This window comes from Nannobrachium achirus (assembly GCF_963921795.1).
Source record: "Nannobrachium achirus genome assembly, chromosome: 13".
Taxonomy (NCBI): domain Eukaryota; kingdom Metazoa; phylum Chordata; class Actinopteri; order Myctophiformes; family Myctophidae; genus Nannobrachium; species Nannobrachium achirus.
In genome coordinates, this window is record NC_137833.1 from 45,781,354 (window position 1) to 45,797,561 (window position 16,208).

General features: G+C 46.0%; 1 protein-coding gene across 1 annotated transcript; it reads left to right on the forward strand.

Annotated features, from left to right (window-relative positions):
• The first annotated feature begins 1,328 nt into the window (after positions 1–1,328).
• Positions 1,329–11,879, forward strand: crls1 (cardiolipin synthase 1). The gene is made up of 8 exons (XM_080740260.1): positions 1,329–1,696; positions 2,060–2,415; positions 4,076–4,213; positions 4,684–4,813; positions 5,990–6,075; positions 6,250–6,318; positions 8,816–8,907; positions 11,382–11,879. The coding sequence occupies exons 1-8, from the start codon at positions 1,492–1,494 to the stop codon at positions 11,482–11,484; spliced, it is 1,179 nt and encodes a 392-aa protein (XP_080596386.1). The 5' UTR covers positions 1,329–1,491; the 3' UTR covers positions 11,485–11,879.
• Positions 11,880–16,208: the final 4,329 nt, after the last annotated feature.

Here is a 16,208-nt window from a genome sequence, read left to right on the forward strand (position 1 = left end):
ACAAATATGGCTGAAAACAGCAGACCTACAAGCTCAAAACGCATAGCAAGCGCAACGCTTTGTGGGCTTGTAGATCGGCTGTTTTCGCCACCCAACACAGCCACCGCTGCCCAGTCGTTTTTAGAATACTACAGCTGCATGGATATATAATTCTTATATATTTCTTTACTCTTGCTTTTAGCTGAATTATTTTTTTTATCTCTTTGATGCTATTGACGTCCACACTGTTCTGAAATTGTTCTTCAATGTTTTATGTTTTTATTGTTCTGCTTTATTGTATTCATGTGTATTTTATTTTTTCTGTTAAGTAACTGTGCTTCATTTTCTGCTCTGTAAAGCACTTTGAGCTGCATTTCATGTCATGAAAGGTGCTATACAAATAAAGCTTTATTATTATTATTATTATTATTATTGAACACAGGAAAATAACACGTTTCTTTAAGAATATTTATTATTAAAAGAAACTATTTACTATATTAATAATATAGTAATAGTTTATTTTAATATAGTAATAATAATAATATAGTAAATAGTTTCTATATTAATAATTATAGTGAATACCGGTAGTTTCTTTTAATAATAAATATCAGCGGTGAGAGACACCCCGGTGGTCAGCAGCGAGGCCCCCGACGCTGGTCCCGTGGTCAGCGGCGAGACCCCCGCCGCCAACCACGGAGCCGCTGACCCCCGCTCCTCTCACGGACCTCCTCCGCTGGAGGTCCGTGAGAGAGGAGGTCCGTGAGAGGAGCGGGCGTCAGCGGCTCCGTGGTCGGCGGCGAGAGACCCTCGCAGGGCGGCTACTCACGGCCACCGTGCGACCCTCCACCCGGAGACCACCACTCACGGTCAGTCACGGACCTCGCCCCGTGGTCGGCGGTGAGAAACCCCCGCAGGACGGCTGACTCACACTGAGGTCTCTCGCAGACCACCGGTCCTCAGAGGGGTACCTCAGTACTGTTATTTATTATTAAAAACTTGGAATTTTCGGCAATAAGAATTAATGCAATACTGTTATTTATTATTAAAGGCAATAAGAATTAATGCAGTACTGTTATGTATTATTAAAAGTTACTTTGGGGGATGTTGTTAGTCCTTGTTCAATAAAGGTTTGAAGAGGAAAAGCCAATCACAACACCATATTGTGTGCCGTCAGTTGCAACCGCCGGATGTTAATATGGCAGGCGCGCAGATATGGACCCCGCGCAGATATGGACCCGACACCTGACTAACGGGGCCACTCCATAGCCAGCTCCAAGCGGACGAGGCGACGATGACAGCTTTACGACGTTGCCGTAAACTCCGTCTGCGTCATACGGCAACAACATGGCGGCCTACAGGGTCGGGTTGCTGCTGTCGTCCGTCCGTTCGCTCGTGAAGTAAACAGTCAGGAAAAGTTTGTTTTTTTTGCAATAAAAACAAAACATGAGGACGACAACAACGGACAGCGAGAGACCGTCGTCCGCTCGCTAAAAACAAACAAACAGACAAACAATGGGGCTCGAGGTGTTGTACCTGTGCGCTCGAAAGACGAGTCGCGTGCTGCTGTGCAGGCGAGGCGGCGGCGCTGCTAGTGTCCGGTGTTTGGAGGGCCAGGCCGGCCCGTGGCGGCTCGCACGCGCACCTGTCAGTGTCACTGTCACCAGCAGCCAGTGCGCGAGACAGAGACATATTTGTCCTTCGTGGGACGGCGGTGGTGGTAAGACAAGTATTATTATTACCTGTGTTTGACATAACGGTGAGACACTTATGTATAGTGTAGTACTGAATGTTATGGACACCTTTTTTGGTTGGCACTGCATTGATAAGTAGTAGACTACTATTTGTGTTATGACGTGACACTTATTTAGCATAGTTTTTTTTTTTTTAGCTACATTTAAACTGCTCTGTCTGTATTGTTCATTGTTTTATTTTATTTTTTTCGTAGTTTTTTCACTGTACACAAAAGTAAATTTTATTTTCATACTTCGCTGTAACTTTGTAACCTTAACTGCTGTGCCGCCTCTGGGCGACTGATTTTCCCTCTTGGGATAATAAAGGCATCTATCTGTCTATCTCACAGCGTTTCCACCAGCGCGCACAGAGCACTTCCAGTGGTCACAGTGGAAGTGGGACCCCTGGAAGTGCTCCTTGCGCGCTGCTGGAAACCGGTCCCTCCACCAGCAACACTACTGGGAACGAGGAGGAGGACTGGGAGGTCATGGCAGGTCTCTGCTGTCATCAACATCAACAACAACAACAACCGGTGAGGCGGCCTCTTTACGAGGACTATGTAGCCAGGCCGCCCCCGGGAAACAACCCCACGAGCCCCGGGAGGGTTCCTCCCAATCCACCACCACCACCACACCAACTGCAACAGACCCCCGCAACGAGCCCGGCGATGTCACGGGACAAGGCCTGTTCAAGTTCAAAGAACTGGTACGTAAAGTGAAAGTGGTTATGGTTCTCAAATGTTGCTTTACTTTATTATGGATCCCCCGTTGGCACTTGCCTAAGCATGGCTGTTCTTCCTGGCCCGAAGGTGAAATTAGACCTTGTGATTTGGGGGGGATAAACAATTACCTCAAGAACAGATACACAATTAGTGTAATATCACTTTCACGTACTGTATACCAATATTTGGCTGACCAGTTTGTTTAACACTTTTAAACCCATTCATACGTGATTGTTTTTCCCGTAGTTACTGGCTTTGTTCTCCGATCCTCCGTTTGGTGTTCAGACTACGGACGGACACCCAAAAAATCTCAGTGTGTGCGTCCATTTGGTTCCATTTGTACGCTTGTAGTTACAGAACTAATGGTCCACTTGGTTCCTGTTTAACTATCAGTCATTATGCTGGTACCCCTTGGAAACTCCTCAAAGACCCCTGGGGTCCTCCCCGGACCCCACTTTGAGAGCCACTGTGCCCCTATAATAACTCAGAGTGTAGCAAGTAGGAAATTGAACCACAGGTCCCTTTGGTTCCAATGCTACACTGTCAGAGTTAGACCCCTCCCCTCCTGCAAATCTGCCAAAGTGCCCTTGAGCAATGCACTGAACCCCCAACTGTGTGTGTGCGTGCGTGCGTGCGCGTGTGTGTGTGCAGGGCGTTTGCTTGAAAATGTAGCAAGGGCGATCTCTATTCGTGTCGCTGTCCCCGCACACAGGGGACACAGGTAACCTGGTGAAATACCAGGTTAACTCTCACCAGCGTCGGCAGGTTAGCCACTCACCAGGTTAGCTTTCACCAGCGTTGGCAGGTTAGCATTTCACCCACGGGGGGACGGAGCGTCAGCAAGTTCGCGTTTCACCAGCGTTAGTTTTACTGAGGTTAAGGTTTGTTTTAGGTGCTACCTGGCGGCGCTCCGTCCTTTTTGAAGGTATCTATCTATGCCACCTTCTGGAAATCTAGGACTAAGAACAATAGATAGAAAAGCAGGACAGCCCATCTCACTTTTACTTCCTGTATCTGTGTGCCGTAGGCGCTTGCCTCTTAAGAAAACCAGAAGTAGGTTGTGTGTCTGATGAATTCAAATTGGAGAAGTGAACGTGAACACAGCTTCTGCCCCATTCTTTAGGCCCACGGTCAATGAACTAAATCTTGGACCCTTTCTTAACAAGCCACACATCTTGCCAACATTCTAACTGTAAAATGCCCCTTTTCAGAGAGACAAATCAGGAGAAAATCAACTTACTCCCTTTCTCTGTCCCAGTGATGCTTTCTCGAGAGATCTGGTTACAACATGCCATGCACAACCTTTCATCTACATGACGTTCACACAGCCGGGGAGAGATGGGGGTGGGGCGGAGAAGGCAACCACTAATACTTTGACAGCATTAATTCTGTGGCCAAAATTGCACACTCAACATATCATGTCCACCTATCTGTCTACTACAGTCTGTTGGGATCTAAGCACTTTAGTTTCTTCTCTCACTGGAGAATTGTGGCGATTAATTTTCAATTTGTTTTAACTTTTAAGAGTTAGTGCAGCGTGGCTGTTCCACAATAGGTACTAGTAGTATCTGAATACATCTGAACAAACACCTGCTCACCTGTATCCATTTCTATTTGATTTTGTACTGTTTTATGTTTCTGCAGTATGAGAATCCATGGACGATCCCTAACCTGTTGTGTGTATGTCGGATCGTGTTGGCTCCATACCTGGGCCACCTTATCATCCAGCAGCACTTTCACCTGAGTCTGGTTCTGTTCACGTTGGCCGGAGCTACGGACCTGGTAAATATCTCACTGCAAAAAGACACACCACCCTAACAACTACAACACACATTTTAGTAAAGCTGTGCATGTCGTGCGCACACATTCATCAGTATTTGGGTTTGGATTTAAATTTATCGTGAAATTGTCCTGTCATGCACTGAGATCAATGCACCTTTTTTTGCCGAGCTGCAGAGAGGAACATAGGGATTTTCTCAGGACTATTGGGAGAGGCAGTAAACGAGTTAAGGGGGTTTCAGATGGAGCCCCACGCGACTGGACAACAACAACAACAATAGCCTCTAGGCAAAATATCGCCCAGCGTTTACTAGCGGAGCGGTTGTGTTTCTGTGTCCACATGAGAGACCGCGGCGCGGCCCCCGCCTATTGTCTGAAAAGCGCTTTATTTTGGTCACAATAATCGTGACCATATGAAATTTTCATAATATGGTCTTCTGGGTTCTAACCAACATCCCTTTCTGTCTCAACAGTTAGATGGCTACATCGCCAGGACGTGGCCCAGCCAGAAGTCTGCTATGGGCAGTGCTCTAGACCCACTGGCTGATAAGATCCTCATCAGCATATTATATGTCAGCCTCACCTACGCTCAGCTTATACCAGGTATAAGTGTGTGTGTGTGTGTGTGTGTGTGTGTGTGTGTGTGTGTGTGTGTGTGTGTGTGTGTTCCATATTAATATTGTATGCACACATTTGTATTAAACATGCAAAGGGACCTCATGGATTAACGCCCTCTCAGTAGCCACAACTGATTTCAGTCAGCATGTCTTCTATGGAAGCACTGAAAATCAGATCGACAAGACGTGTTGTGAGCTATTACAGTAAATCGGTTATGTTCAGTTGATGATGATAAACTTTATTTCAGACACATGGTCCATAAAAAACATATATACAAAAAACAGACAAACAATACAGATATATATAGTTCCAAAATGTTTACATTCATTTAAAAAAAAACATATAAACATTGCCTCCAGTGTTTCCAGAAGCAGGATGTATATCTTATATCACTCTGTGTGTAGCCTCGGAAACCCAGGCTTCATTAGGTGTGATATGTGTCAAGGCCATAATTCATTCATTCTTTGAATCAATGAGTCTACACATAAATTTAAACATGAAATTCCTCAGTACCGCATGAAAGGTACTGTTATTAGTCTGTTTTGAAAGATGATTTTCCCCCTTGGATAATAAAGGTATCTATCTATATCTATCTATCTAAAGATGAAGGATTATTTGAAGGGTTCAAGCTAGCAATAGAATACATGTTCAGAAGCACCTTCCATGAAATATGAATGGAATATGGATACTTCATAAAAGCGAAGGTCAAAGCCTCAATCTGTGATTCCTTCAACTGGTCGGCTGTATGTGGAACAGCAGCAACGTCATCATTAAACTAGGACATTTGGACAAACAGTCCTATCTGTTAGAGCCTCTCACCACTTGAACAGTCTTTGTGCCGAAATAAGAGAGAGAGACGATTACTTGACTTTTAAATTGAAACTGAGATGGCTTAAAGCACCCCAAAATTGCATTTGTGTATAATCACCTTAATTTTCAATTGTTGTAACTATAACTATATTATTATAGTGTAACTATTCTGTCTTTTCTACTGATAGGTCTATTGTTTTGTAATGGTAGCTAATAGATCACCACCATTTTTAACAACCTGTTCAGGGACTACAGATGAAAATGAGCTCTTGGCTAACTATTCACCAGGAAACTAACAACCGGTTTAAAGAAATAGAAATGGAAAATAAGATTCTCTCTCTTGTCTCCCAGCTCCTCTGACAGCTCTGGTGATCTTCAGAGACGTGGGTCTGATAGCTGCAGTATTCTGGGTCCGATACAAGACTGTACCACCACCGGTAAAACATACTGTATTTTGTGTACACGTCTTATACACAGGGGTCATCAGTATGTCCGTACACGTACAAATGTGTCCGTGGCAAGACTTGGCCTTGTCTGTGGAAAATTGTAGATTTTGATTATACACACCATTATAATGTTCTGCTAAATGAATGACCCCTCTCTTTCTCCAGGTGACCCTCAGTAGGTTTTTTAATCCCTGCTACGCCACAGCCCAGCTCAAACCCACATTGTTTAGCAAGGTGAGACACACACACACACACACACACACACACACACACACACACACACACACACACACACACACACACACACACACACACACACACACACGCCTACTGGACTTTGAACACATTAGAGATAAGTCATTCAGCCAGAACAGAAGTGAACAGCCAGAACAGAAGTGAATATGTTGCAACAAGTCAGATACGGTAGACAGAACAGGACTATTGATTACTACTATTAATTACAGTTGATCTAAGCCGGTTTACTGTAATTAATTTAGTATGACAGGGCAGAACATTGGTTTGGTTTGGTTTTTATTGCCTCTAGGTGGCACCATTGCCCAACATAAGGAGCGTTGTGCGTGGGGTTGTGTGTCTGATTCATTTCCCTGTTATTTGCTAGGGAAATGGTTGTTTTATGGTTAAACATTTAAACATATTTTTTAGGGTTGATGAGATTATTATCCCCCAAGGGAAACGGAGGCGTTACAGCAGCATAATGTGATACAATTAATAATCAACCAAACAAACAGGAACAATCACACAGACCAGGGCCGACAAAGGACAATATGCATTGAGGTCGATATGGAAAAATACAATATCACAATATTTTCCCAAGCTGTATCACGATACACGATTTTATCACGATTCTTTTTCACGTTGGTTTTTATGGTTATTTTTCAAGTTACTTGACAAAAACTAGACTCTCTGGGTTCCTTTTGGGAGATCTAAATTGAACTTTACAAGTATGTAACTCTGACAGTATACAAATGAAACCAAATGGGTCCATTTGGTTTCATTTGTATACTGTCAGAGTTAGGGGGAGACCTTGACATTTTAAAGTTTGAGAACTACTGATTTAGATCAAAATGCAGGTTTAAATTGAATTCTGCAATGAATCCCTGTATTAACGATTAAACAGGAATTGTCCTCAAGGCTCTTTCAAATGTATCACAATATATACGATACCTCTGAAAAGGCATATCGTGGAGACATTGTATCGTCTCTAGGCCTGGGGCGGTATGGACATTTTGTTACCGCGATTACCGTCTTCCCATTTACCGCCGGTACAGCGGTAATTACCGCACCCCCGTATCTATTAATTAAGGTTCGGCGATAAGCCAAAATATTGCAATCATCTTCCCAAAAGTCGCCTCTCCACAGTGGAGAGGCGACACAGCCTGACTGCCCGAGTTATACTTCTCCGTACAGCACAGCGGGTCTGGCTTTCAAAGGAGCAGATCTACAAGCTCACAACACATCGCATCCGTGATGCGTTCTGAGCTTTTAGATCTGCACTGTCGGGTTACCATAGTAACGTAGGATAGCTACTTGGGCTTTTCAGACACAAACAGCTGTGTGAACAAACCAGAAGAGGAAGGGTAGTCAGATCGTGTACAGTGATTCTGTAAACTCACGTCACGTCTCAACTCTCAAATCGCAGTGATTGAGTGCTGCTATATACAGGTTTTAGTTACAAGACTTGACAGGAAAGGTTATAAAAAAAGGTTATAAAATCGCCGACGCGCCGCTGGACGGAGCACAACGTGCGACGCGGTGGAGAAAGTAAAATAGTTTCATTTTCGGTTTTAGTCCACGCGGCCCGCGCTCCGCCAGTAATCCGTATGAATAAAAAAAGATATGCCACAACACAAGGTATGTATTAACATCCTTGTGTCGAGTGGATTACAGAGAAAGTTTATGCTGCTCCGTCATAGAGTTGTGCTCCGTACTCTACTGCCCTGCGTGCACTGTGTGCACTGTGCAGGCAGGTCTGTGTGTGAGTGACGTATGTGGCTTCCAACGTGTGGTACACGGCCCAGAGCAGAGCGGCATGGAGCGCATGCGGTCCTCGCTTCTCCCCCGTTTTAAAACTCGCTTGTTTTCCAATAAAAAATAGACCTTTTTTTTGTCTTTTTACCGCCTCCAACCCTAATCGTCTCAACGATAATTATCACCATATCGCCCACCCCTAATTGAGGGAGAGAGTTCTTATGCATTGTACAGTCTGGTGGCAGTTGGTTTGAAGGAGAGTCTGTACCTCTCTGTATACATGTTCGGAGGGTATGTGAGCCTCTGGCTGAAGGGTTAGCTTTACAATTAGGAAAACATTCAGGTTGGTTTTAGAATCAGTCATTTAAAGGTTAGGTGTTGGGGTTAGGTGGGTTATGTCTGATTGCACGTTGTGAGCTTGTAGATCGGCTATTTCCACTATCAATGTTCTTTTTCAAGTATAATGTTGTCAAATATGTCAGTAATTTCTTTGTATATTTATGTTGTGTCATAATTGCCATGTGCAACTGCAAAGCCTAAAAGCCAAACAGAAATGTAATCGTCAACGACAAAAACACAATTAAATCCCAGTAATTTGAGTGGCAATTAATTGGCATGTAAAATGTCATAATCGTGACAGCCCTATTGATGTCTTCTCAAGTAATACAAAAGCGTGTGTGTGTGTGTGTGTGTGTGTGTGTGTGTGTGTGTGTGTTGCGCGCGCGTGCGTGCGTGTGTACAGGTGAACACAGCCATTCAGCTGCTCCTGGTGGCAGCGTCCCTGGCCGCTCCAGTCTTCCAGTACACAGACAGTATACTGCTGCAGTCGCTATGGTAACACACTCATACCATGCTTCTAGTCTCAATGTTTGTCTCTTGAGTGGAGTTCTTTATTTTCACACTCAAAAGGTTTTAATACGCAGTCATCTGAGAGTTATAGATACTAATGAATAAAGAGATGATGCCAGCGCCCACGTTGTGTCCCTCAAGTAATACTTATTTAATTTTCATTTGTTTGAAAATGAAAGAGGCAACTAGGCAATCAGGAAGCTTTTCGGCTCTATAGTAGAGGTCTTCGGACCTGCCCGAGATCCGAAATTACCCGTGATCCGACCCGCCCCGAGCCGGGTAACGGGGCCATTTCCGAGCATTTACAGCAGGGGCGGGCCGGGGCAGTCTGCGCCAGTTCCCGGGTATCTGATAGTGAAGTCGCCGGTTCCTGTTACCCGAGTAGAGCCGAGTCAGGCCGAGATTGAATGAAAGAGAACGCAACAATTGCACCAAATAGATAACGCCACACGATGGCACTAAAGATGCAGCATGTAATCTGATGCATTGGTTGTGAAGTTTAGAACTCACTCAGTCACAACAACACTGTATCAGTTGGATTGTTATTATTATCAAAGATTGTTGATATTAACGTAACGTTTTGGTTAATGGTTTACAATGGAGTTGTCATTGCGTGTTGTCATGCTCTGCAGAGCAAAATGGACACTCAAAGCAGAAAGATTATAATGAACAACACATGCGACAGAAAACGATAGCATTAGCATTGGCTAGCCAAAGAATAAGGAATAAAAACATGGATTTATTTGTATTTACAAACTCATGTCATTGACTTACTGGTCTGGGAAAAGATCATTTTTTGACGAGAGGCACAGCGCCTCAGCGCTGATGCAGCTGCAACCATGACGACGTTAGGTAAGAAAGACGTCTCATACAACTCTAATATAATAACGTTGGCATTCTTTCATTTCGGGGCCACACGTTCGGGTCTCGGATCTCTCGTTCTGCTCGGGTATCGGATCAAATTTTTCCAATAACAGGCGGGGCCGTTCGGATCGGATCCATCATGTCTCGGGGCTGCTCGGGTAACGGTTCTCAAATTCCAAATGATAGACGGGGCCATATGGGTCCGGGTCCATTTCCCCCGGGTCCTTTTGGGTTCGGGTAGTTAGAATTGGACCCGTGAAGACCTCTACTCTATAGCCTTCATCAGCTAATATCTAATCATTAGCTGTTCTGCTGAGCTCATAATACATTATGACCAGCATTTAATAATACCTCATAAACCTCGTTATAAGTTGTTCTGCATAATTGTAAACATTTTAATTTGATTGTTATGAAGCCTTATACTGTACGTGCATTATAATTCATTATACATGTGATTTTAATGCATTATAGACCTGGCCCTTAATTAAAGTGTTAACCATAAAAGAAATATCTGAAATATCATTCTCCAATACTTGGACTGTACGTAGTTTTGCCCTCGCATTCCCTCTTAATTAGATACTAATGTATGACAGATTATGGCATGCACTGTGTTCTATGACAGAGTGAGTGTGGACATGGCAAGATGAGCACCAGAATTCGAACTCTGTTAGCGAATCCTGAAAGAGCAAACCAAAATACAGTGTATTTGTAGGTTGATTTAATAATTTTACAATAATTAGCAATATTTTAACTCAATGCAAGGGTTTATAGCAGTGTTGCCACATATCCCCCTTACTACACTTTTCATTTGCAGCATTTGCTGCATGCAGGGCCTGAATCTGCTACTGTACTTGATAGAAGGCTTCTGTCTGACATCAACAATACAGGTCTATCCCAAGAAATTAGAATATTGTGTAAAAGTAAATGTTCTTGAAACTTTCAAATATGTTCTAGATAAATTGCACATTCATTGAATTATTCCAAACCTTTTTTGTTAAAAATTTGAATTGTTATGGCATACACCTCATGAATACCAAAAGTCCATTATTTTCAAAATATTACAATATTGCACGAGACCACTCAAAACAAGGATTTATATTAGAGAAATGTCAACCTTCTGAAGTCAGAGTTGCTTAAAGTCCAGTGGGAAGTTTCCGCAGTCAGTTATGATTCGGGGTGCTGTGGCATCTGCAATGCTTTTTTGACACAATATTCACATTTTTTGGGATAGACCTGTGTTTAATACTGTAGCTAAAATCTGAAATGACACAGATGCTTTCCCGGATTGATTGGGTTAACCCACTAAAACCCTCAAAACCGATTACTCACCCCATGGAGACTTTAGTTTTTGTCGGATTCCTAAGCCAATAAATGATGACCAGCAGTGGTTCCTTATGGAGACACAAAGAGCCTGCTTTGTTCTCTATGAAGAGACAAAGAGTCTCCTCAAAATATTGGCTTAGGTATGAAAAAAAAAGAAAAAGTCCATGGGGTGAGTAATCGAGAGAGAAAAAGTCATTTTGGGGTGAACCATCCCCATAATAGGTGAAGTTCAGGCTTTGGCTTGTGGCTGACGCCGGTTTCTTGTATTGTAGGTACATCACAGCGGTGACCACAACTGCGTCGGGGTACAGCTACTGGCACTACGGCCGCAAGACCGTGGAGGTGCTAAATTCCCGGAAGCAACCGGAAGAGTAAGCGGAAATAAATAACGGCAACCGAACGACCACCCAGGAATGTCACGGGAAGGAACTAAAGTATGTCACCCCGTACGAATGGAAGGTGGGAAGCCTGATGATGCCAAGTAGCTGTACAGAACAGAACTGAGAATCCATGGCAGTGACGCTATCAAAGGTGACGGGGGACTAAATGACTCGACTGGCTGTGGACTTAAGAGACATGACCACAGTTAGAATGTGTGGATATGCACACACACACACAATCACACACACAATACACCAAGTCGTCTTGCTGGAGTTTTTTGTTTTCTTTTTAAACCCAGATGTTACCATGGTTACAATGCCAAGCAACTTCATTGTCATGTGGTTAACGGTTTTGTAAAGCGATGATTTATGATTAAAAGTTTAAAAAAGGGGTGTGTGTGTGTGTGTGTGTGTGTGTGTGTGTGTGTGTGTGTGTGTGTGTGTGTGTGTGTGTGTGTGTGTGTGTGTGTGTGTGTGTGTGTGTGTGTGTGTGTGTGTGTGTGTGTGTGTGTGTGTGTGTGTGTGCGCGCGCGCGCGCGTCTCTGGCTCACATGGATAGGTTTGAAACTGAGTTTACGGCGGACCAAAATTCTACAGGATCAACATGCTCTCTTGGTCCAACAATAATCTACTGTATGTACGTATGTATTTCTGTTAATCATCTGACTTTCACATTGTTTTCGGACAGGACAGTTTATTTCCTATAAATTCATTAATTATTATTACGCCGTAGTGACTCCAGAGACAACATTATATAAATGTTGCAGGGTTTTCCAAATATCTATATTCTCTAGATGTTTAATCATGGTTTGAGAAAATGGTCTTAAACTCTTAACCATAATATCCTTAGGTTCTAAGGGAAAATATGTATAGGAAGGCCTGAACACACATGTGGTGTTGGGCAACCGCTGAGAACGGTAGGTTCCGTACGGAACCATTGTTTACTTAGATATGGAAGGATGACCTCCCACTTGGGTAATGACGCCCCCTGGCGATCATTCAGAGAAACTACTTCAGCTCCCGTACTAACGTAGGTAGGAAGGGCCTGTCACTCAAACCGGAGTGACCCGCCTCCAGGCTATATAAACCCCCGGAGGCGGAAGTAACATCCTCTTAATACCACTCTCTGCCACATTCAGTGAAACAGAGGGGCATTACGTGGGAGGTCATCCTTCCATATCTAAGTAAACAATGGTTCCGTACGGAACCTACCGTTTACTGTCAATATTCCAGGATGACCTCCCACTTGGGATTCTTAAACTCCCCTCTAAGCCACAACCTACTCTCATACCCCCACACACCCCTCATACGGGTGAGCACAGCCCCAACGGGCGTGACCCATCACCCAGAAGGTCCCAGGCCCACCGGACCTGGGTGTGAAGGCATGAGAAAATAAAGAGAGACCCTGACAGACCGAAGTCCGCCTCATTCAACTAAATGAAAAGGACAAGTCCGCCTTATAAGTAAGACACACTATAAGGAAAACACAGGGTCCCCCCAAAGTACCCCAGGTGGCTACATGCCCACCTGTGGGAGGGGAAGATCCGACTCCTCTATGACGTAGAGGAGGCAACTGCACCCAGAACCGAATGCGCTAGCGAAGAGGATTCGATATCCAGGTGATAGTAGGCTGCAAAGGTAGAAGGCGAAGACCAATTCGCCGAAACACAAATCTCCTGAACGGAGACTCCCTTTGCCAGTGCCCACGAAGTAGCCACACCTCTAGTGCTATGGGCTTTAAGTGCCGCCGGCACTTCCACACCCGCACTAGAGTAAGCCAGCCTAATAGCATCCACAATCCACCTCGAAAGAGTGGGTCTAGACACCGGCTTTCTGACAAGAACATTGCCCATTTCTACAAAGAGCTGAGAAGAAGCTCTAGAACCAGCAGTCCTGTCACAGTAGGCCTTCAATGCCCTGACAGGACAAAGGCAATTCAGCCGCTCATCCTCCGCCGAGACAAACGGAGGAGGATGAAAAGCCAGAAGAACAACAGGCTCCTTAGGAACCACCATGTTCTTAGGAACAAACTTAAGATGAGGCTTGAGCAACACCTTGAGATCATTGTTCATAAACTGCATGCACTCCGCAGACACCGAGAGAGCTTGCAGGTCACCAACTCTTTTAGCCGTGGCCAAAGCCAGCAAAAGAGCCGTCTTGAAACTCAAAAGTTTCAAAGGCATCCCTACAAGCGGCTCAAAGGGAGCCCGACATAGGCCCCCTAGAACCACCTGCAGATCCCAAACTGGGAACAAAGACCTAGTCACCGGCCTCAAACGTTCAACTCCTTGCATGAACTTGATGACCTCCGGGACTTTAGAAGGTGCCTTGCCCGCCACCCCCAGGTGACAGGCATTAATAGCCGCCAAATACCCCCTAAGGGTAGAAAATGCTAGACCACTTCTCAAGCGGTTCTGCATAAATTCCAGAATTTCCTGGGCTGACGCCACATGAGCCACCACAGGTGGAACACGCGACTCACACCAGTCCTCAAAGGCATTCCACCTTCCATCATAAGACGCCCTCGTAGAGGGCGCCTTAGCACTCTGAATGGTATCAACCACTTCAGAAGAAAAACCGGCTGCCAGCAGGTTTAACCTTTCACGTGCCAAACCCACAGGTCTAGGACCTGCAGGCCTTGGTGGAAGATCTCCCCCCTGGCCTGACTCAACAGGTCCCTGCACTGAGGCAGCTGCCAACCCGGTTCGCAAAGGAGAGGGGCGATCGCCGATCTCCACGTGCCCTTGTAGGGAGCCACCAGGAGCATCTCCAGACCGAACCTCCTGACTCTCTCCAGAGTGGGTCGGATTAAGTCGAAGGGGGGAAACGCGTACAGTAGACCTCTCGGCCACGTGTGCGCTAAGGCGTCCAACCCCAAGGGAGGACTGCCCTTCACCGCGAAGAACAACGGACACTTCGTATTCTCCGCTGACGCAAACAGGTCCGCCACTGGCTGACCAAACTTGCGAAAAATCTGGCTCACCACCCTGGGGTGGAGAGACCAATCCTCGTAGCGAGGACCTCCCCTGGACAGGAGATCTGCTCCGCTGTTGAGGAGACCTGGGACGTGTGAGGCCCTGATCGACTTGAGGCGCGACAAGCACCAAACCGTCAATTCTCGAGCCAGACGGTCCAGTGGCAACGACGACAGGCCCCCCTGTTTGTTGACATAAAACATGGCCGTCGTATTGTCTGTCCTGACCAGGACGTGACAATGCAAAATCCAAGGCTCGAAATGCTTGAGCGCCAGGAGTATAGCCATCAACTCCAAATAGTTGATGTGACGACCCCTCATCTCCAGAGGCCAAAGCCCCTGCGCTGTGCGCCCCTCGAAAGTGGCTCCCCATCCACTGAGACTGGCGTCTGTCGTGATCGACTTGTGGGAAACCACCTCGCCAATCGAGACTCCGCTGGTGAGGAACCCCTCCACCAGCCACGGAGACAGGGCGATCGCGCAGGAAGGGGAAACCGTAACCTTCTTGTACTTCAAGGAGGGCGGGATCCCGAGGGATAACATCCATCTTTGAAAAGGTCTCATATGAAACCTGCCCAAACGCAACAGATGTACTGCGGAAGCCATCATTCCCGTCAGTACCATGCAACTCCTGTAAGTGACCTCCTGGCCCACTTGAAAGGAGTCGAGACATTCCCGAAACCTGTCCACCCTCTCCTCTGAGAGACGGGCCGACATGTCGGATGAGTCCAGAAGGACCCCAATGAATGTAAGACGACTTGCTGGAGTCAGCATGCTCTTGCCGTGGTTGACTATGAAACCTAAGGCCTTCAGGTGAGCCAAAACCACTTGTGTGTGACGCGCCACTTCGTGGGCGGAGCTCGCTGAAATCATCCAATCGTCGATGTACGTCGCCAACCTGACGCCCTGCCGTCTCAGCGGGGCGATGGCTGCTTCGGTCACTTTCACGAAAACCCTCGGGCTCAGTGACAGACCGAAAGGGAGTACTGTATACTCGTACAGGCGACCCTCGAAGGCGAACCGAAGGAATTTCCTGTGTGGGGGATAAATCTGGACGTGCTGATAAGCATCCTTCAGATCCACTGAACAGTGGAAATCCCCTTGCCTGACCGACCGTAACATGGTGGGTACTGTTAGCATCCTGAAAACGTACTTCTTCAGGTACACGTTTAGTGCCTTTAGGTCCAGGATGGGACGTAGCCCCCCCCCCTTTTTGGGCACCAGGAAATAACGGCTCCAAAATCCCATGCGGGATTGGGTCCTGTCCAGCTCCACTATAGCACCCTTGCTTAGCAATGAGCTGATCTCTTCTCTCAAAAGACTTGCTTTTAAACCACGTGCTCTGGTATGAATAACCCTGCTCGAAAGCGGGGGTATATCTGCGAACTGTAACCTGTAACCCCTGGTTATCGTTCGAAGTACCCAATGGCTCGGGTTGCATAACTTCCACTGGCGCGCACAGCGTGCTAGCGTGTTTTGAGCGAGAGAAACCCCACCACTGTGCTTCCGTGACGGCGGAGCTTTTTGGCGGCCGGACCGGAAGTGGGGAACCTGCGTATCCGTATCCGGAACGACCGGATGCGGAGCGCAAGGGTTCAATAGGCCGCATGGCGGAAACACCTTCTGGTTGTACCGCTTGACTAGCGGAGCTATTTTGCGGCGGGACCGGAAGTGGGGAACCTGCGTATCCGTATCCGGAACACCCGGATGCGGAGCGCAGGGGTTCAATAGGCCGCAAGGTGGGA

Bases quoted from the DNA above. Each gene is read 5' to 3' on its own strand.
- crls1 (XM_080740260.1), top strand. From the start codon at position 1,492: ATGGGGCTCGAGGTGTTGTACCTGTGCGCTCGAAAGACGAGTCGCGTG. The intron at 4,214-4,683 runs GTAAATATCTCA...CTGTCTCAACAG, and splicing joins TGGCCGGAGCTACGGACCTG to TTAGATGGCTACATCGCCAG. The intron at 8,908-11,381 runs GTAACACACTCA...CTTGTATTGTAG, and splicing joins ATACTGCTGCAGTCGCTATG to GTACATCACAGCGGTGACCA.